The 21,027-nt window shown below is 38.6% G+C and overlaps 1 protein-coding gene and 1 pseudogene across 1 annotated transcript; both read right to left on the bottom strand.

The window, feature by feature from the left end:
• Positions 1–508: 508 nt before the first annotated feature.
• On the bottom strand, positions 509–12,504 carry LOC146610431 (uncharacterized; annotated as a pseudogene).
• Positions 12,505–14,138: 1,634 nt separating this feature from the next.
• On the bottom strand, positions 14,139–18,244 carry LOC146610432 (antileukoproteinase-like). Its single transcript, XM_085344983.1, has 8 exons — positions 18,020–18,244; positions 17,718–17,855; positions 16,877–17,008; positions 16,384–16,712; positions 15,589–15,720; positions 15,287–15,424; positions 14,452–14,583; positions 14,139–14,287 (listed from the first exon to the last, which is right to left on the bottom strand). Exons 4-8 carry the CDS (start codon positions 16,397–16,399, stop codon positions 14,139–14,141), a joined length of 567 nt encoding a protein of 188 aa, XP_085201109.1. The 5' UTR covers positions 16,400–16,712; positions 16,877–17,008; positions 17,718–17,855; positions 18,020–18,244.
• Positions 18,245–21,027: the final 2,783 nt, after the last annotated feature.

The following is a 21,027-nucleotide window of genomic DNA, read 5'->3' on the forward strand; positions in this document are numbered from 1 at the left end:
CAGGAGGCTGTGGTAGTCATCTGTGTAGAGGGAAGGCATCTTGTTGCTAGTTAGCCTAGCGGTTAGCACCTTTCCAGGCTATTGAGGCTGTTCGGTGACCAGACGCTGTAATCAGGCTTTAGCTGTGTGTAGGCCACAGACACACGGAGCGCTGAAGATACGGTAACTATAAAAATGTTGCTGTTTCTGTTAAGAACGCTTTAGTCCTAATGATCTATAAGTGTCCAGAAGCTATCGCAGGTAAGCTCATATGGAAAAAAGGGAAAAAATAAGCATAAAAATCGATAAAAAACAATAAAAGAAGCAAAGCATTTAAAGAGCAACGAGAGGAAACGTCCACACTCACAAAAGGGGGGTCACACATATCAACTATATCTAGTTGATATAACCGAACTATGGCTTTAAACCTGTGACATTACAGCAAACTAACTTGTTTATCTTGCGCTAAATAGCGGAATATCAGTCTTTAACTAATATACTTAGTCTACCTCAATTTGTTTTGCATTTTTCACAATATGGCTAAGGAGCTTGGAAAGAAAAGCGTCTGGACTTCTTTAAGTTGCTTGAAGATGTTACACCTCTCATCAGGTGAGTGGGTGTTAAGGCGTCTGGGAGGTGATCTTAAAACTGTATTGGCGTCTGACAGTTGGTGTCGTAAACCACCGCCTCTGTTCAAAGATGGTCGCTCACAGTGGACATAAATGGCTTCTTTCACTCCTCTTTCAAACCATCTTTCTTCTCTGTCCCAAATGTGAACACTGGTGTCCTCGAAGGAGTGGCCTTTGTCCTTTAGATGTAGATGGGCAGCTGAGTCTTGAGGTGGCTCTTCTATGTTGTGACATGCGTTTATGAAGTGGCTGTTTGGTCTCTCCAATGTAGAGGTCTAGGCATTTCTCACTACACTGTACAGCATATACTACATTGTTAAGATTGTGTTTAGGAGTTTTGTGTTTGGGATGAACCAGTTTTTGTCTGAGTGTGTTGCTGGGTCTGAAGTAAACTGTGATGTCGTGCTTGGAGAAGACTCTCCTGAGTTTTTCTGATAAAACGGTTACATAGGGGATGACAATGTTGTTGCGTTTGTCTTTCTTATCCTCCCTAGTTGGTCTCTGATCTTCTTTTCTGTGCATCTTTGCTTACTTGATGAAAGCCCAATTAGGATAATCACATGTTTTAAGAGCTTCCTTTACATGTGTGTATTTCTTCTTTTTCCCTTCAGGCTTAGAGGGAACTTTTTCTTACATTTCAAAGCAGGAAATCACTTGTTTTCCAAGCGATTCTAGTGATTGTAGATAAATGGGGAAGCCCTCTACCATTTTTTGCACTAATTTTAGTTACACTTTTTAAGGTAAATACAATTACTTGAGTGTCATAAAGTGTTGCATTTGATTTGTTGACTCATTACATTAGTGACGTGTCAATTTTAAGCACTTTCAAGCAGGTACACTATGTTGATGAAAGTATGGGGCCACACTTTCTTTCTGAATTCAGGGGTTTTCAGTCCAGTTATCGCAGATGCATAAAATTAAGCACCTAGTCATGCAGTCTGCTTTTACAAAGATTTGTGAAAGAATGAATGCTTTTAAAATCCAGTTTGAGACACAAGTGAGAAACAGAATGTTTTGATAATCCATCTGGATAATTTTGTGTTCTGACAATAAGCACTTTCCATTCTTGCTACAGTTCAACAGGTGAGGGGCAATTTTTACTGGTATATATATAAAGAAGAAACACACGAGGCATCATGCTATAACTATGTAATTAGAAATGGAACAGATATACTATTCATAGTGAAACACAGTTTCTTCAATATTTTCACACTGAAGTAAGCTCACATGTTGTAAATAAGAGAACAAGAATAAAATGCCAACACACCGTTTTTTATTTGTAAGACAAATATGTCAGTTTGAAAAAAATCAGAGAGACATGATTATCATCAGAAACAGGAAGTGCTTATCGCACTTTGGATTCATTTGCAGAGATGGTCACAGTAAGTTTAATGATGTTTTTTTATAGATTGGCAGCAGAGCTCACTGCAGGTGTAATCACAGGTTGTCCTGCAGCACGTCTGATGTCCTGGACCCTGACCATCACGATAGTAGTACTCGGTACACACATGGAGGCCTCAGACAAGGTACAGATCCCAGTCTTTACAGACACACCAAAGTCAAGAATAGGCTTAGTTACACAATTCCTTAAACCACTTGAAAAGTGTTTAGGGAGTGTTTGGTACTTTGTTCATATCTCACCCGTGTAAGGCGCCATGCACTGATGACCACATCCACTGAAGCAGCACTTCTCATTATCGGGGCAGTCACTATCATTAGAGCAAAATTCACCACACATTATGTTATCGAAGCGTCTGTGAGGACACACTCCTGGTTTCACTGAAAAGAATAAGAAAACATTAAAGAAAAACTCTCCCTCTAGATGTGATCTCATTAGATAACCCATGTGTGACATGAATGCATGGCACCATACATAGGTGCCATGCATTCGTGAAATTTCGTGAAATGCATGGGTCCCTTTTTTCACGAGGGTCGCACATGGGTTAAGTGTGCAAGAATACTTTGCTCATCTCTCACCTATGTATGGTGCCATGCAATTACGTCCACATTTGGTAGAGCAGCACTTCTCATTACCGGGACAGTCACTGTCATTGGAGCAAAGTTCACCACACAGTCCAACAGTCAGGTGCGTGCGAGGACATTCTCCTGGCTTTGCTGATAGGAAAAATAAATTAGTACAAACAAAGAACTCCAACTAGAGAGTGCAGTAAATGTAGCCTAAATGTTATTTTTAAACTACTTCTTATATTTTAAAAAGATTTAATTAAATACACAGCCTCTTAAGAAGAAATCAAACATTGTGAGACGTACTGAGAACAGGAGGGACGCAGACTTCATCACCATTATAGACGCAGCATGTGTGGTCTCTAGGACAGTCATTACACCCCTTACGTGACAGAGCAAGATTAAGATGCGGTGGACATTCTGGTTTGGGAGGAGGCACTAAAGCAGAAAAGGACATAGATCAGCTGTGGTAAAGTGGTAAATGAGATAAGAGTTCTGATGCTGTGTAATTGCCAGTTTGGCTGTTTAATAAAACAAACCAAACATGCACATTTTAGTAATAAACAGTAAGCAGCAGATTATAAACTGAACATGTCTGAGGCAAAATAAACTTGCTTGTTAAAATATCTTCAAGTTAATTGCAAATATGTCTTTAAACGCTTAATTAGCTCCAGCCGTCTTTTCACTCATCCTCTTTCCCTGTCTTCTCAATGACATTTCTGTCTATTGACTCAAGATTTAATTTTCTTTTTCACCCTATCTGACTTCAAATTCGTGTCTTTCTGTTTTGCTCTGATTGTCACAGTGCTGGACCTCCATCTCATACTTTTTGTCCTATGTGTGCGCGCACACACACACACACACACACACACACACATATATGTATGTATATACAACGTACATATTTAAAACTGACCTCTTGACCTCTCAAGTTTCATGAAGTTGCAAGTAAATGTTTTTTTTATAGTTCAATTAAATAAGTCAGGTAGAGACATCCTTTGCAATCACTCTTTTTCTCTTCTTTCTATTGTAGATGATATAATAAACGAAATATCTTGCAGATAATTTTCACTTTGGAGTGATCTTTGCTACTTTGTTTATCTCTCACCTCCAACAGGAGCCATGCACTCATTTCCACATCCATTGGGGCAGCACTTCTCGTTATCGGGACAGTGACTGTCATTAGAGCAAAATTCAACACACAGTCCAACAGTCAGGTGCGTGCGAGGACATTCTCCTGGCTTTGCTGATAGGAAAAATAAATTAGTACAAACAAAGAACTCCAACTAGAGAGTGCAGTAAATGTAGCCTAAATGTTATTTTTAAACTACTTCTTATATTTTAAAAAGATTTAATTAAATACACAGCCTCTTAAGAAGAAATCAAACATTGTGAGACGTACTGAGAACAGGAGGGACGCAGACTTCATAACCATTATAGACGCAGCATGTGTGGTCTCTAGGACAGTCATTACACCCCTTACGTGACAGAGCAAGATTAAGATGCGGTGGACATTCTGGTTTGGGAGGAGGCACTAAAGCAGAAAAGGACATAGATCAGCTGTGGTAAAGTGGTAAATGAGATAAGAGTTCTGATGCTGTGTGATTGCCAGTTTGGCTGTTTAATGAAACAAACCAAACATGCTCACCTCCGACAGGAGCCATGCACTCATTTCCACATCCATTGGGGCAGCACTTCTCGTTATTGGGACAGTCATAGTCATGAGAGCAAGATTCAATGAATTCTTCACAAAGTCCAAAGTTCCAGCGTTTGCGAGGACACACTCCTGGCTTTGCTGAAAGAAATGAGAAATCAAAAGTGACCAAGAACTCTAACCAGAGTGTGCGTTAGATTGTCCCTCTGAAAAATCTTATTGAACCCTGCAGCAAATCAATCAAAATGTCTTGAGGTCGCCGGACACTGGTACCACGACCACCACCAGTAGGCAACAGGTGAAGTGTCTTGCCCAAGTACACAACGACCAAGACTGTCCGAGCTGGGGCTTGAACCGGCAACCATCAGATCACAGGACAAACTGCCAACTCTTGAGCCACAGTAGCCCGAGGCAGTGAGGCAAAAAAGGATATGGATCAGCTGTGGTAAATCAGGTGACAGCTGAGGTGACAAACATGCACATTTCAGAAAGAAACAATACTCAAAAGAAACTCACTTATTAAAACGTCAGGTTCAGGTTCCACCCTAGAAAAAGCCGTGCCAAAGTGCACCAATGCACAAAGTGCTGCAATCAATATACAAACTGTAGACGAGCTTTTGTCCATGTTCACCTCTTTTTTTTTTTAAAAAAGACTGTCCGCAACCACTGACTGAGCAGCCAGTTAAAGGATGATGGATCACTGTGCTTGTGGTCTTATATTCTGTCTGATAAGGTTTCATATCACACACATTTAGTTTTTTTATGTTCCTTGTTGCTCAAATGATGATACAAATTTTGTGTTTACATCTTAGTCAAACCACTAGGCAGTTTTCATTATCTTTATTATCCAGCATGACAACAACCACATAGTCATGGAGAAATTAACACCACTTTATCCCAATGTTAACTTTATTTTTATACTGTTGAACCTTGTTGGTAACCAAGATTTTTAAAAGTTCTTAGAAAGAGAACTGGACAACACAATCACAATATCTTTTGTTTCTTTATGTGCTTTGTATCCTTGTTTATTTTATTTTTATTTTTTCTGTTCCTGTGGTTCAGATAGGACCAGAATGTGCCTTTAGATAAGGAGGAGTCAACTCACTATGACATTCATATAACAAAATTATCCTTAGCTGTAAAGTGTTCTTTATCGTCTTTTTATTGTTGTTTTTTCTCCTTGTTCTTCCTCAGGGTTGTATAGATATCCCTCGTTTTTGTTCACCTCTTACTAGAATTCCATTCAGTCTCTAATAGTCTAAGTGATTTTGCTGTTTTTTTAGGATAACAAATTAATGCACTATATTTGATCACATTACCATCAATGCGTTTTAAGATTTTTTTTTCTTTCATTTCTTGCACAAACTTTTCTTCTTCTATCTGTTGTTGATGATTCGTCTGTTTCTATGAGACATCAGAAACATCACTGCGTGAGGTCCATTCACCATGAGAGACGTGATAGGGACAACTTAGTGAGATAATATGAGTCTGCACAACTGTATTTTCCTTCTGCATGAGCATGAGGTGATACACAGTTTAGTCTGTATTAGATTTCAGATCACTCTGCTGGGAGACTGGACGGCCAGACTATCTGATTCGGTCCCCTGATTGTGATAAGGTGGTGCCAGCACACATAATCTACTGTACTCTGTCAGGATGTACAGTACCAGCCCAAAACACAATATGTTTGTACTACATGTAAGGTTTGAGTGTTTAAGCAGTTCTTTTATGGCATAAGAAATAGTCCAAAGTGATCAAAAGTGGGGAAACATTCCTAACAAAAACAAGTAAATGTACTTATGATGAGACAAATGAACACTTATAAATAATACTTTAAGTAATGTGGTGTTCACTAGTATAAAAGGCAGAGGTCAGGTCCATCGTCAGAAAAGCAGAACACTGTCTCTCATCACTTCACTGAGAAGAGCTGTTTCACTGAAATGAGCTCATTTTCACAAACGCTGTATTTGTGTAAAACAGCTGTACGCTGCACAGCTGTAACCTTTTCTAAACTCTTAAAAGTAAATGGTATTGTTTAAGGTTAGCTAAATGGTTTTTTGTTTGTTTGTTGTTTGTTTGTTTTTTGTTCTTTTTAAGTGAGTGGATATATAAGATTCTTAAAACAAGCAGATTCTAGTGGATCCTTGATTATATTGAGCACACAGAGTCAGATAGACTGAAACACATTTTTGAGCAAAGGTGCAGGTCAAATTTTGTGAGAACAGAAGGATGCTTTCATCCAGTCAGCTAACACTGACAACTCAGGTAACCAAACAGGTAAAAAGCTGGAGTACAACAACGATAAACAAACAACAAGAAGGCTTTTACAGCCTAATTTGAAAGAATTGATACAGCTGGTTAAGAAGGAGTACATAATGTAAGGTTGCTGAATAAATACCTCAGGATTACCTCTGCTCTTTGAAGCCAGGTTTTAAAAAAAATAGGCGTCCCTCACATGTATTACTGAAATGTTGAAAAAAACTGTCATGGTTCTGGGTCAGTTCTGATCCAGCATTTTGAGTTCTCATGTTTTGGTTTGATTTTGTATTTTTGGTTATTGTCTTGATCTATTGTCAGGTGATGATGATGATGATGATGATGATATTTAGTATGTTCCAGCTTATTCTGGGTTAGGTTTAATTCTGCCCGTGTAAAGTCCATGTTTCTTAGTCTGCGTCTTTGTTTATTGGTTCCTGTTTTATTTTGAAAGATTATGTCTTATGTCAGTGTGTCCAGCTTCGCTCCCCTGTCTCGTTAGCCCTAACCTCTCCCAGCTGTGTCTCTCTCCTGTTTCCCATTCCCTGATTACTCCCCTGTGTATATTAGCCCTGTGTTTGCCTTTGCTCAGTGTCGTGTTGTACTCTCAGATTGTGCCTGTGTGTTTCTGTTCTCAGTATTCATTGTTCAGTTCATGTTTTGTTTTCTGCCAGCAAGAAAGCTGAGGTTTTTGAGTTGTATTCAGCCTCCGAGTCCTGCATTTGGATCCTCACCTCCGCCTGCCCGCACACAGAGCCCTGACAAAAACAAAACAAAAGTTCCTTTAAAGGATGGAGATGGCTGTGTAAACGAGTTGATCTCCACAAGAGATCAACTTTTCAAAGAACACTTTAAACAGCGAGTACTGGCATTTATCCAGGGATGAAAGTTTAAAAACGGGCGCAAACGTTGACTTAAAAGGAAAGACTCATAACAAACTGTTATTAGTCAGGGAGGACAATACAACACAGCGCAGTAAAAAGGATCCTTATCCCTCATGTTAAAAAACATTGGCCAAAATGCATTAAAAAATTAACCATATTTTTAAATTCTTAAGATCAAAGGACCAAGTAGCAAGATTTTTTTTTTATAATTTCTTAAAACTTATGTTCTTTAGCGACTGTACATTTTTTTAATAACTAATGCTTTTGATAAAAATTAATGCTTTAAGCTGATAACCTGTATTTAAGAAAAGGAACAGTCTTCTGTAATGAAACAATTTAAGACAGGTCTACCAAGCAATCGGTTTTGTTCCCCCTAAACGATGAAAAAATCATTCAAGAATGCATTATGAGAGGTATTATATTAAGATGAGAAACAGAGTCAAATATTTACATCCAGTTTCAGTAAGGAGTTCTCATAAACATTACACACACAGGCAGTCCAGGAGAGCACAGGCTTGAGCCCTAATGAGCTTGTGTTCAGACATAGTGCGCATGGACCCTTGGCTGCATTAAAGGATAATGGGGTTGATTCAGAACCACTTAAAACCTTGGCTGTCATTGTGAATGGATTTAGACGCCAATTGTTTGTAGTTGGTTTTATGGCAAAAGGCACAGACTGGAATGAAGAGTGTGAATGATTGTGGCACACAACATCGTCAGTTTAATCCTGGGGATCAAGTTGTGGTGCCGTCTCCAATTGTGGGATCTCCACTTCAGGCCTGATATACAGACCTTCATATGGTCAGAGAAGCTTTCTGATCTGAACTATTTAGTTTCAACATCAAAATGGACAAAGTCAGTTCAGCTTTGTCTTATTAACAAACTCAAACTGTATCATATAAGTGACATCCACATCTGCTCAGTTGTTCCTTCAACCCCTGGCACTTCACTATTTTCCTGTGCTCCTTCTTTCTTTCTTTTTTTATTTTTAAATTCATCTGTAGTCCTTACCATCTCATGACCAGAGTTGGCAAAAGTACAGATATTCTGTACTTAAGTAGAATTACAGATGCTATTGTTAAAAAAAAACTACTAAAAAAAAACTACTCTAGTAAAAGTTGAAGTACCGATTAAGCTTCTTCACTCAAGTAAAAGTGAAAAAAGTACCAGCTGTCAAATGGACATGCCACATATCCTGGTGATTAATACATGAACAGAATTGCCTTTCATGCATTATTTTTCAGGCTCAAATTGGTTTGTTGTTTAAAGACAGGAAATGATAACTCCCGTCAAATGCATCAAACCAAAAGTAAAAAGCATGTTTTGAAAATGTAAGGAGAAAAGGCAAAAAATTGTCAGGAAAGAACTAAATTCAAATTCAAATTTCAAATTCAAATTTTATTTGTCACGTACACAGTCATACACAGTACGATATGCAGTGAAATGCTTAGACAACTGCTTGTGACCTAAAGAAAAAAAAAAGAAAAAGGAAAAGGCTATATGTAAATATGTAAAATTAAAAGGGGTAAATTTAACTAGGAAGGAATAAAATATAAAAAATTAAGGTTAAAAATGAAATAACTGTACAACACAAATTAGAATGAAGGGTAAATTTAACTGGGAAAGAATAAGATAAATATATAAATTAAAGTTGAAAATAAAATAACTGTACAACAAAATACACAATACACAGTATAGAACTATATAAGAATGTATGAAGAAATATAAATATGTATATATATATACACAATAACAGCAGCTGTACAACTGGTAATGAAGAATATAGTGACCAGTGTTGTGCAATCCACATTATGTCTTGTGCAGTGCAAATGTGCTTAAAGTGATTTAAGTGATGAAGTGAAAACAATGTCCAGAAAGTCCAGTGTGTGTGTAAGAACTATATGTGTGGGTCTGTGTGGTGGTGTGATTGAGAGACCGTATCGCCTGCGGGAAGAAGCTCCTCCTCAGTCTCTCTGTGTTGGTCTTCAGGGAGCGGAATCGCTTTCCTGACCTCAACAGAGAGAACAGTCTGTTGTTGGGATGGCTGAGGTCCTTCACGATCTTCCTGGCCTTGGTCCAGCACCGCCTGCTGTAGATTGAGTGCAGGTCAGGGAGCTCGGAGCGGATGGTGCGCTCAGCTGATCGCACAACCCTCTGTAGAGCTCGTCTGTCCTGCATGGTGCTGTTCCCGAACCAGGTTAAGATGTTTCCCGTCAGGATGCTCTCTATGGTGCACGAGTAAAAGTTCTTGAGCACCTTGGAGGGCAGTTGGAAGTCTCTCAAGCGTCTGAGGTGGTAGAGACGCTGACGGGCCTTTTTCACCACGGTGTTGATGTGACAGGACCATGACAGGTCCTGCGTGATGTGAACTCTGAGGTATTTGAAGCTGTCCACTCTCTCCACTGGGCACTCGTTGATGACGGGGGTCTGGTAGTTCCTCTCCTGCTTAGTGCTGAAGTCCACTATCAGCTCCTTTGTTTTACTGACGTTTACTACTCGAATAAAGTACAGATACAGTCATGTCCTCATGTCAAATCTATAATCCAAGTTTTAACAGTGCTTTAGTTTTCACATAGTCAGGTTACACTTTCAAAAACCGTCCCTGGGTCGGGGGTTTAATGGTGATTCGTGGAGCAGGCTTGCTGTGTTCCAGTGGTTTGGAGAGGCATCTGGTCACCACCACTTCAAAGAACTTTTCTCTTTTTCTTACATTTCAAAGCAGGAAATCACTTGTTTTCCAAGTGATTCTAGTGATTGTAGATAAAAGGGGAAGCCCTCTACCATTTTTTGCACTAATTTTAGTTACACTTTTTAAGGTAAATACAATTACTTGAGTGTCATAAAGTGTTGCATTTGATTTGTTGACTCATTACATTAGTGACGTGTCAATTTTAAGCACTTTCAAGCAGGTACACTATGTTGATGAAAGTATGGGGCCACACTTTCTTTCTGAATTCAGGGGTTTTCAGTCCAGTTATTGCAGGTGCATAAAATTAAGCACCTAGTCATGCAGTCTGCTTTTACAAAGATTTGTGAAAGAATGAATGCTTTTAAAATCCAGTTTGAGACACAAGTGAGAAACAGAATGTTTTGATAATCCATCTGGATAATTTTGTGCTCTGACAATAAGCACTTTCCGTTCTTGCTACATTTCAACAGGTGAGGGGCAATTTTTATTGGTATATATATAAAGAAGAAACACACGAGGCATCATGCTATAACTATGTAATTAGAAATGGAACAGATATACTATTCATAGTGAAACACTGTTTCTTCAATATTTTCACACTGAAGTAAGCTCGCATGTTGTAAATAAGAGAACAAGAATAAAATGCCAACACACCGTTTTTTATTTGTAAGACAAATATGTCAGTTTGAAAAAAATCAGAGAGACATGATTATCATCAGAAACAGGAAGTGCTTATCGCACTAAAGAAGAAAAAAGTGATTTGGACTCATTTGCAGAGATGGTCACAGTAAGTTTAATGATGTTTTTTATAGATTGGCAGCAGAGCTCACTGCAGGTGATCACAGGTTGTCCTGCAGCACGTCTGATGTCCTGGACCCTGACCATCACGATAGTAGTACTCGGCACACATGTGGAGGCCTCAGACAAGGTACCAGTCTTTACAGACACACCAAAGTCAAGAATAGGCTTAGTTACACAATTCCTTAAACCACTTGAAAAGTGTTTAGGGAGTGTTTGGTACTTTGTTCATATCTCACCCGTGTAAGGCGCCATGCACTGATGACCACATCCACTGAAGCAGCACTTCTCATTATTGGGGCAGTCACTATCATTAGAGCAAAATTCGCCACACATTATGTTATTGAAGCGTCTGTGAGGACACACTCCTGGTTTCACTGAAAAGAATAAGAAAACATTAAAGAAAAACTCTCCCTCTAGATATGATCTCATTAGATTACTAAACCCTCAAATGAATTAATGACCATGAGGGTGTTTGCAGTACCGAAACAACCAGGTCATCATGAAGAAATGTAACACAACTTTCCTGGAAATAAACCACCTCTTGCCCTCTCAAGTTCCACGCAGTCCCAAGCAAATGTATATCAAATTATTTATTTTTTCATTTTTTTCTCAGTTTGATTCATTAACCCATGTGTGACCCTCGTAAAAAAAGGGACCCGTTTGGGTCTTAACCCACATGGGTTAAGTGTGCAAGATTACTTTGCTCATCTCTCACCTATGTATGGTGCCATGCATTCACGTCCACATCTGGTAGAGCAGCACTTCTGTTTACCGGGACAGTCGCTGTCATTGGAGCAAAATTCAACGCACAGTCCAACAGTCAGGTGCCTGCGAGGACACACTCCTGGCTTTGCTGATAGGAAAAATAAATTAGTACAAACAAAGAACTCCAACTAGAGAGTGCAGTAAATGTAGCCTAAATATTATTTTTAAAATACTTCTTATATTTTAAAAAGATTTAATTAAATACACAGCCTCTTAAGAAGAAATCAAACATTGTGAGACGTACTGAGAACAGGAGGGACGCAGACTTCATAACCATTATAGACGCAGCATGTGTGGTCTCTAGGACAGTCATTACACCCCTTACGTGACAGAGCAAGATTAAGATGCGGTGGACATTCTGGTTTGGGAGGAGGCACTAAAGCAGAAAAGGACATAGATCAGCTGTGGTAAAGTGGTAAATGAGATAAGAGTTCTGATGCTGTGTGATTGCCAGTTTGGCTGTTTAATGAAACAAACCAAACATGCACATTTTAGTAATAAACAGTAAGCAGCAGATTATAAACTGAACATGTCTGAGGCAAAATAAACTTGCTTGTTAAAATATCTTCAAGTTAATTGCAAATATGTCTTTAAACGCTTAATTAGCTCCAGCCGTCTTTTCACTCATCCTCTTTCCCTGTCGTCTCAATGACATTTCTGTCTATTGACTCAAGATTTAATTTTCTTTTTCACCCTATCTGACTTCAAATTCGTGTCTTTCTGTTTTGCTCTGATTGTCACAGTGCTGGACCTCCATCTCATACTTTTTGTCCTATGTGCGTACACACACACACACACACACACACACACGCACACATATATGTATGTATATACAACGTACATATTTAAAACTGACCTCTTGACCTGTCAAGTTTCATGAAGTTGCAAGTAAATGTTTTTTTATAGTTCAATTAAATAAGTCAGGTAGAGACATCCTTTGCAATCACTCTTTTTCTCTTCTTTCTATTGTAGATGATATAATAAACGAAATATCTTGCAGATAATTTTCACTTTGGAGTGATCTTTGCTACTTTGTTCATCTCTCACCTCCAACAGGAGCCATGCACTCACGTCCACATCCATTGGGGCAGCACTTCTCGTTATCGGGACAGTCATAGTCATGAGAGCAAGATTCAACACACAGTCCAAAGTCCCAGCGTTTTTAAAAAAAACGGGTCCCTTTTTTCATGAGGTCACACATGGGTTAAGTGTGCAAGAATACTTTGCTCATCTCTCACCTATGTATGGTGCCATGCAATTACGTCCACATTTGGTAGAGCAGCACTTCTGTTTACCGGGACAGTCACTGTCATTGGAGCAAAGTTTACCACACAGTCCAACAGTCAGGTGCGTGCGAGGACATTCTCCTGGCTTTGCTGATAGGAAAAATAAATTAGTACAAACAAAGAACTCCAACTAGAGAGTGCAGTAAATGTAGCCTAAATATTATTTTTAAACTACTTCTTATATTTTAAAATTTTAAAAAGATTTAATTAAATACACAGCCTCTTAAGAAGAAATCAAACATTGTGAGACGTACTGAGAACAGGAGGGACGCAGACTTCATAACCATTATAGACGCAGCATGTGTGGTCTCTAGGACAGTCATTACACCCCTTACGTGACAGAGCAAGATTAAGATGCGGTGGACATTCTGGTTTGGGAGGAGGCACTAAAGCAGAAAAGGACATAGATCAGCTGTGGTAAAGTGGTAAATGAGATAAGAGTTCTGATGCTGTGTGATTGCCAGTTTGGCTGTTTAATGAAACAAACCAAACATGCACATTTTAGTAATAAACAGTAAGCAGCAGATTATAAACTGAACATGTCTGAGGCAAAATAAACTTGCTTGTTAAAATATCTTCAAGTTAATTGCAAATATGTCTTTAAACGCTTAATTAGCTCCAGCCGTTTTTTCACTCATCCTCTTTCCCTGTCGTCTCAATGACATTTCTGTCTATTGACTCAAGATTTAATTTTCTTTTTCACCCTATCTGACTTCAAATTCGTGTCTTTCTGTTTTGCTCTGATTGTCACAGTGCTGGACCTCCATCTCATACTTTTTGTCCTATGTGCGTGCACACACACACACACACACGCACACATATATGTATGTATATACAACGTACATATTTAAAACTGACCTCTTGACCTGTCAAGTTTCATGAAGTTGCAAGTAAATGTTTTTTTTATAGTTCAATTAAATAAGTCAGGTAGAGACATCCTTTGCAATCACTCTTTTTCTCTTCTTTCTATTGTAGATGATATAATAAATGAAATATCTTGCAGATAATTTTCACTTTGGAGTGATCTTTGCTACTTTGTTCATCTCTCACCTCCAACAGGAGCCATGCACTCACGTCCACATCCATTGGGGCAGCACTTCTCGTTATCGGGACAGTCATAGTCATGAGAGCAAGATTCAACACACAGTCCAAAGTCCCAGCGTTTTTAAAAAAAACGGGTCCCTTTTTTCATGAGGTCACACATGGGTTAAGTGTGCAAGAATACTTTGCTCATCTCTCACCTATGTATGGTGCCATGCAATTACGTCCACATTTGGTAGAGCAGCACTTCTGTTTACCGGGACAGTCACTGTCATTGGAGCAAAGTTTACCACACAGTCCAACAGTCAGGTGCGTGCGAGGACATTCTCCTGGCTTTGCTGATAGGAAAAATAAATTAGTACAAACAAAGAACTCCAACTAGAGAGTGCAGTAAATGTAGCCTAAATATTATTTTTAAACTACTTCTTATATTTTAAAATTTTAAAAAGATTTAATTAAATACACAGCCTCTTAAGAAGAAATCAAACATTGTGAGACGTACTGAGAACAGGAGGGACGCAGACTTCATCACCATTATAGACGCAGCATGTGTGGTCTCTAGGACAGTCATTACACCCCTTACGTGACAGAGCAAGATTAAGATGCGGTGGACATTCTGGTTTGGGAGGAGGCACTAAAGCAGAAAAGGACATAGATCAGCTGTGGTAAAGTGGTAAATGAGATAAGAGTTCTGATGCTGTGTGATTGCCAGTTTGGCTGTTTAATAAAACAAACCAAACATGCACATTTTAGTAATAAACAGTAAGCAGCAGATTATAAACTGAACATGTCTGAGGCAAAATAAACTTGCTTGTTAAAATATCTTCAAGTTAATTGCAAATATGTCTTTAAACGCTTAATTAGCTCCAGCCGTCTTTTCACTCATCCTCTTTCCCTGTCGTCTCAATGACATTTCTGTCTATTGACTCAAGATTTAATTTTCTTTTTCACCCTATCTGACTTCAAATTCGTGTCTTTCTGTTTTGCTCTGATTGTCACAGTGCTGGACCTCCATCTCATACTTTTTGTCCTATGTGCGTACACACACACACACACACACACACACACACACACACGCACACACACACACACACACACACACACACATATATGTATGTATATACAACGTACATATTTAAAACTGACCTCTTGACCTCTCAAGTTTCATGAAGTTGCAAGTAAATGTTTTTTTATAGTTCAATTAAATAAGTCAGGTAGAGACATCCTTTGCAATCACTCTTTTTCTCTTCTTTCTATTGTAGATGATATAATAAATGAAATATCTTGCAGATAATTTTCACTTTGGAGTGATCTTTGCTACTTTGTTCATCTCTCACCTCCGACAGGAGCCATGCACTCACGTCCACATCCTTTGGGGCAGCACTTCTCTTTACCGCGACAGTCATAGTCATTGGAGCAAGATTCAACACACAGCCCAAAGTCCCAGCGTTTGCGAGGACACACTCCTGGCTTTGCTGATAGGAAAAATAAATTAGTACAAACAAAGAACTCCAACTAGAGAGTGCAGTAAATGTAGCCTAAATATTATTTTTAAACTACTTCTTATATTTTAAAATTTTAAAAAGATTTAATTAAATACACAGCCTCTTAAGAAGAAATCAAACATTGTGAGACGTACTGAGAACAGGAGGGACGCAGACTTCATAACCATTATAGACGCAGCATGTGTGGTCTCTAGGACAGTCATTACACCCCTTACGTGACAGAGCAAGATTAAGATGCGGTGGACATTCTGGTTTGGGAGGAGGCACTAAAGCAGAAAAGGACATAGATCAGCTGTGGTAAAGTGGTAAATGAGATAAGAGTTCTGATGCTGTGTGATTGCCAGTTTGGCTGTTTAATGAAACAAACCAAACATGCACATTTTAGTAATAAACAGTAAGCAGCAGATTATAAACTGAACATGTCTGAGGCAAAATAAACTTGCTTGTAAAAATATCTTCAAGTTAATTGCAAATATGTCTTTAAACGCTTAATTAGCTCCAGCCGTCTTTTCACTCATCCTCTTTCCCTGTCGTCTCAATGACATTTCTGTCTATTGACTCAAGATTTAATTTTCTTTTTCACCCTATCTGACTTCAAATTCGTGTCTTTCTGTTTTGCTCTGATTGTCACAGTGCTGGACCTCCATCTCATACTTTTTGTCCTATGTGCGTGCACACACACACACACACACGCACACATATATGTATGTATATACAACGTACATATTTAAAACTGACCTCTTGACCTGTCAAGTTTCATGAAGTTGCAAGTAAATGTTTTTTTATAGTTCAATTAAATAAGTCAGGTAGAGACATCCTTTGCAATCACTCTTTTTCTCTTCTTTCTATTGTAGATGATATAATAAATGAAATATCATGCAGATAATTTTCACTTTGGAGTGATCTTTGCTACTTTGTTCATCTCTCACCTCCAACAGGAGCCATGCACTCACGTCCACATCCATTGGGGCAGCACTTCTCGTTATCGGGACAGTCATAGTCATGAGAGCAAGATTCAACACACAGTCCAAAGTCCCAGCGTTTTTAAAAAAAACGGGTCCCTTTTTTCATGAGGTCACACATGGGTTAAGTGTGCAAGAATACTTTGCTCATCTCTCACCTATGTATGGTGCCATGCAATTACGTCCACATTTGGTAGAGCAGCACTTCTGTTTACCGGGACAGTCACTGTCATTGGAGCAAAGTTTACCACACAGTCCAACAGTCAGGTGCGTGCGAGGACATTCTCCTGGCTTTGCTGATAGGAAAAATAAATTAGTACAAACAAAGAACTCCAACTAGAGAGTGCAGTAAATGTAGCCTAAATATTATTTTTAAACTACTTCTTATATTTTAAAATTTTAAAAAGATTTAATTAAATACACAGCCTCTTAAGAAGAAATCAAACATTGTGAGACGTACTGAGAACAGGAGGGACGCAGACTTCATAACCATTATAGACGCAGCATGTGTGGTCTCTAGGACAGTCATTACACCCCTTACGTGACAGAGCAAGATTAAGATGCGGTGGACATTCTGGTTTGGGAGGAGGCACTAAAGCAGAAAAGGACATAGATCAGCTGTGGTAAAGTGGTAAATGAGATAAGAGTTCTGATGCTGTGTGATTGCCAGTTTGGCTGTTTAATAAAACAAACCAAACATGCACATTTTAGTAATAAACAGTAAGCAGCAGATTATAAACTGAACATGTCTGAGGCAAAATAAACTTGCTTGTTAAAATATCTTCAAGTTAATTGCAAATATGTCTTTAAACGCTTAATTAGCTCCAGCCGTCTTTTCACTCATCCTCTTTCCCTGTCGTCTCAATGACATTTCTGTCTATTGACTCAAGATTTAATTTTCTTTTTCACCCTATCTGACTTCAAATTCGTGTCTTTCTGTTTTGCTCTGATTGTCACAGTGCTGGACCTCCATCTCATACTTTTTGTCCTATGTGCGTACACACACACACACACACACACACACACACACACACACACACACACACACACACACACACACACACACACACATATATGTATGTATATACAACGTACATATTTAAAACTGACCTCTTGACCTCTCAAGTTTCATGAAGTTGCAAGTAAATGTTTTTTTATAGTTCAATTAAATAAGTCAGGTAGAGACATCCTTTGCAATCACTCTTTTTCTCTTCTTTCTATTGTAGATGATATAATAAATGAAATATCTTGCAGATAATTTTCACTTTGGAGTGATCTTTGCTACTTTCTTCATCTCTCACCTCCGACAGGAGCCATGCACTCACGTCCACATCCTTTGGGGCAGCACTTCTCTTTACCGCGACAGTCATAGTCATTGGAGCAAGATTCAACACACAGCCCAAAGTCCCAGCGTTTGCGAGGACACACTCCTGGCTTTGCTGATAGGAAAAATAAATTAGTACAAACAAAGAACTCCAACTAGAGAGTGCAGTAAATGTAGCCTAAATATTATTTTTAAACTACTTCTTATATTTTAAAATTTTAAAAAGATTTAATTAAATACACAGCCTCTTAAGAAGAAATCAAACATTGTGAGACGTACTGAGAACAGGAGGGACGCAGACTTCATAACCATTATAGACGCAGCATGTGTGGTCTCTAGGACAGTCATTACACCCCTTACGTGACAGAGCAAGATTAAGATGCGGTGGACATTCTGGTTTGGGAGGAGGCACTAAAGCAGAAAAGGACATAGATCAGCTGTGGTAAAGTGGTAAATGAGATAAGAGTTCTGATGCTGTGTGATTGCCAGTTTGGCTGTTTAATGAAACAAACCAAACATGCACATTTTAGTAATAAACAGTAAGCAGCAGATTATAAACTGAACATGTCTGAGGCAAAATAAACTTGCTTGTAAAAATATCTTCAAGTTAATTGCAAATATGTCTTTAAACGCTTAATTAGCTCCAGCCGTCTTTTCACTCATCCTCTTTCCCTGTCGTCTCAATGACATTTCTGTCTATTGACTCAAGATTTAATTTTCTTTTTCACCCTATCTGACTTCAAATTCGTGTCTTTCTGTTTTGCTCTGATTGTCACAGTGCTGGACCTCCATCTCATACTTTTTGTCCTATGTGTGCGCGCACACACACACACACACACACACATATATGTATGTATATACAACGTACATATTTAAAACTGACCTCTTGACCTCTCAAGTTTCATGAAGTTGCAAGTAAATGTTTTTTTATAGTTCAATTAAATAAGTCAGGTAGAGACATCCTTTGCAATCACTCTTTTTCTCTTCTTTCTATTGTAGATGATATAATAAATGAAATATCTTGCAGATAATTTTCACTTTGGAGTGATCTTTGCTACTTTGTTCATCTCTCACCTCCGACAGGAGCCATGCACTCACGTCCACATCCATTGGGGCAGCACTTCTCTTTACCGCGACAGTCATAGTCATTGGAGCAAAATTCAACGCACAGTCCAACAGTCAGGTGCCTGCGAGGACACACTCCTGGCTTTGCTGATAGGAAAAATAAATTAGTACAAACAAAGAACTCCAACTAGAGAGTGCAGTAAATGTAGCCTAAATATTATTTTTAAAATACTTCTTATATTTTAAAAAGATTTAATTAAATACACAGCCTCTTAAGAAGAAATCAAACATTGTGAGACGTACTGAGAACAGGAGGGACGCAGACTTCATAACCATTATAGACGCAGCATGTGTGGTCTCTAGGACAGTCATTACACCCCTTACGTGACAGAGCAAGATTAAGATGCGGTGGACATTCTGGTTTGGGAGGAGGCACTAAAGCAGAAAAGGACATAGATCAGCTGTGGTAAAGTGGTAAATGAGATAAGAGTTCTGATGCTGTGTGATTGCCAGTTTGGCTGTTTAATAAAACAAACCAAACATGCACATTTTAGTAATAAACAGTAAGCAGCAGATTATAAACTGAACATGTCTGAGGCAAAATAAACTTGCTTGTTAAAATATCTTCAAGTTAATTGCAAATATGTCTTTAAACGCTTAATTAGCTCCAGCCGTCTTTTCACTCATCCTCTTTCCCTGTCGTCTCAATGACATTTCTGTCTATTGACTCAAGATTTAATTTTCTTTTTCACCCTATCTGACTTCAAATTCGTGTCTTTCTGTTTTGCTCTGATTGTCACAGTGCTGGACCTCCATCTCATACTTTTTGTCCTATGTGCGTACACACACACACACACACACGCACACATATATGTATGTATATACAACGTACATATTTAAAACTGACCTCTTGACCTGTCAAGTTTCATGAAGTTGCAAGTAAATGTTTTTTTATAGTTCAATTAAATAAGTCAGGTAGAGACATCCTTTGCAATCACTCTTTTTCTCTTCTTTCTATTGTAGATGATATAATAAACGAAATATCATGCAGATAATTTTCACTTTGGAGTGATCTTTGCTACTTTGTTCATCTCTCACCTCCAACAGGAGCCATGCACTCACGTCCACATCCATTGGGGCAGCACTTCTCGTTATCGGGACAGTCATAGTCATGAGAGCAAGATTCAACACACAGTCCAAAGTCCCAGCGTTTTTAAAAAAAACGGGTCCCTTTTTTCATGAGGTCACACATGGGTTAAGTGTGCAAGAATACTTTGCTCATCTCTCACCTATGTATGGTGCCATGCAATTACGTCCACATTTGGTAGAGCAGCACTTCTGTTTACCGGGACAGTCACTGTCATTGGAGCAAAGTTTACCACACAGTCCAACAGTCAGGTGCGTGCGAGGACATTCTCCTGGCTTTGCTGATAGGAAAAATAAATTAGTACAAACAAAGAACTCCAACTAGAGAGTGCAGTAAATGTAGCCTAAATGTTATTTTTAAACTACTTCTTATATTTTAAAAAGATTTAATTAAATACACAGCCTCTTAAGAAGAAATCAAACATTGTGAGACGTACTGAGAACAGGAGGGACGCAGACTTCATAACCATTATAGACGCAGCATGTGTGGTCTCTAGGACAGTCATTACACCCCTTACGTGACAGAGCAAGATTAAGATGCGGTGGACATTCTGGTTTGGGAGGAGGCACTAAAGCAGAAAAGGACATAGATCAGCTGTGGTAAAGTGGTAAATGAGATAAGAGTTCTGATGCTGTGTGATTGCCAGTTTGGCTGTTTAATGAAACAAACCAAACATGCACATTTTAGTAATAAACAGTAAGCAGCAGATTATAAACTGAACATGTCTGAGGCAAAATAAACTTGCTTGTAAAAATATCTTCAAGTTAATTGCAAATATGTCTTTAAACGCTTAATTAGCTCCAGCCGTCTTTTCACTCATCCTCTTTCCCTGTCGTCTCAATGACATTTCTGTCTATTGACTCAAGATTTAATTTTCTTTTTCACCCTATCTGACTTCAAATTCGTGTCTTTCTGTTTTGCTCTGATTGTCACAGTGCTGGACCTCCATCTCATACTTTTTGTCCTATGTGTGCGCGCACACACACACACACACACATATATGTATGTATATACAACGTACATATTTAAAACTGACCTCTTGACCTCTCAAGTTTCATGAAGTTGCAAGTAAATG

Source organism: Diplotaxodon limnothrissa, linkage group LG20 (assembly GCF_057381915.1).
Source record: "Diplotaxodon limnothrissa isolate DT_005_m linkage group LG20, D_limnothrissa_male_GT1.1, whole genome shotgun sequence".
Lineage (NCBI taxonomy): Eukaryota > Metazoa > Chordata > Actinopteri > Cichliformes > Cichlidae > Diplotaxodon > Diplotaxodon limnothrissa.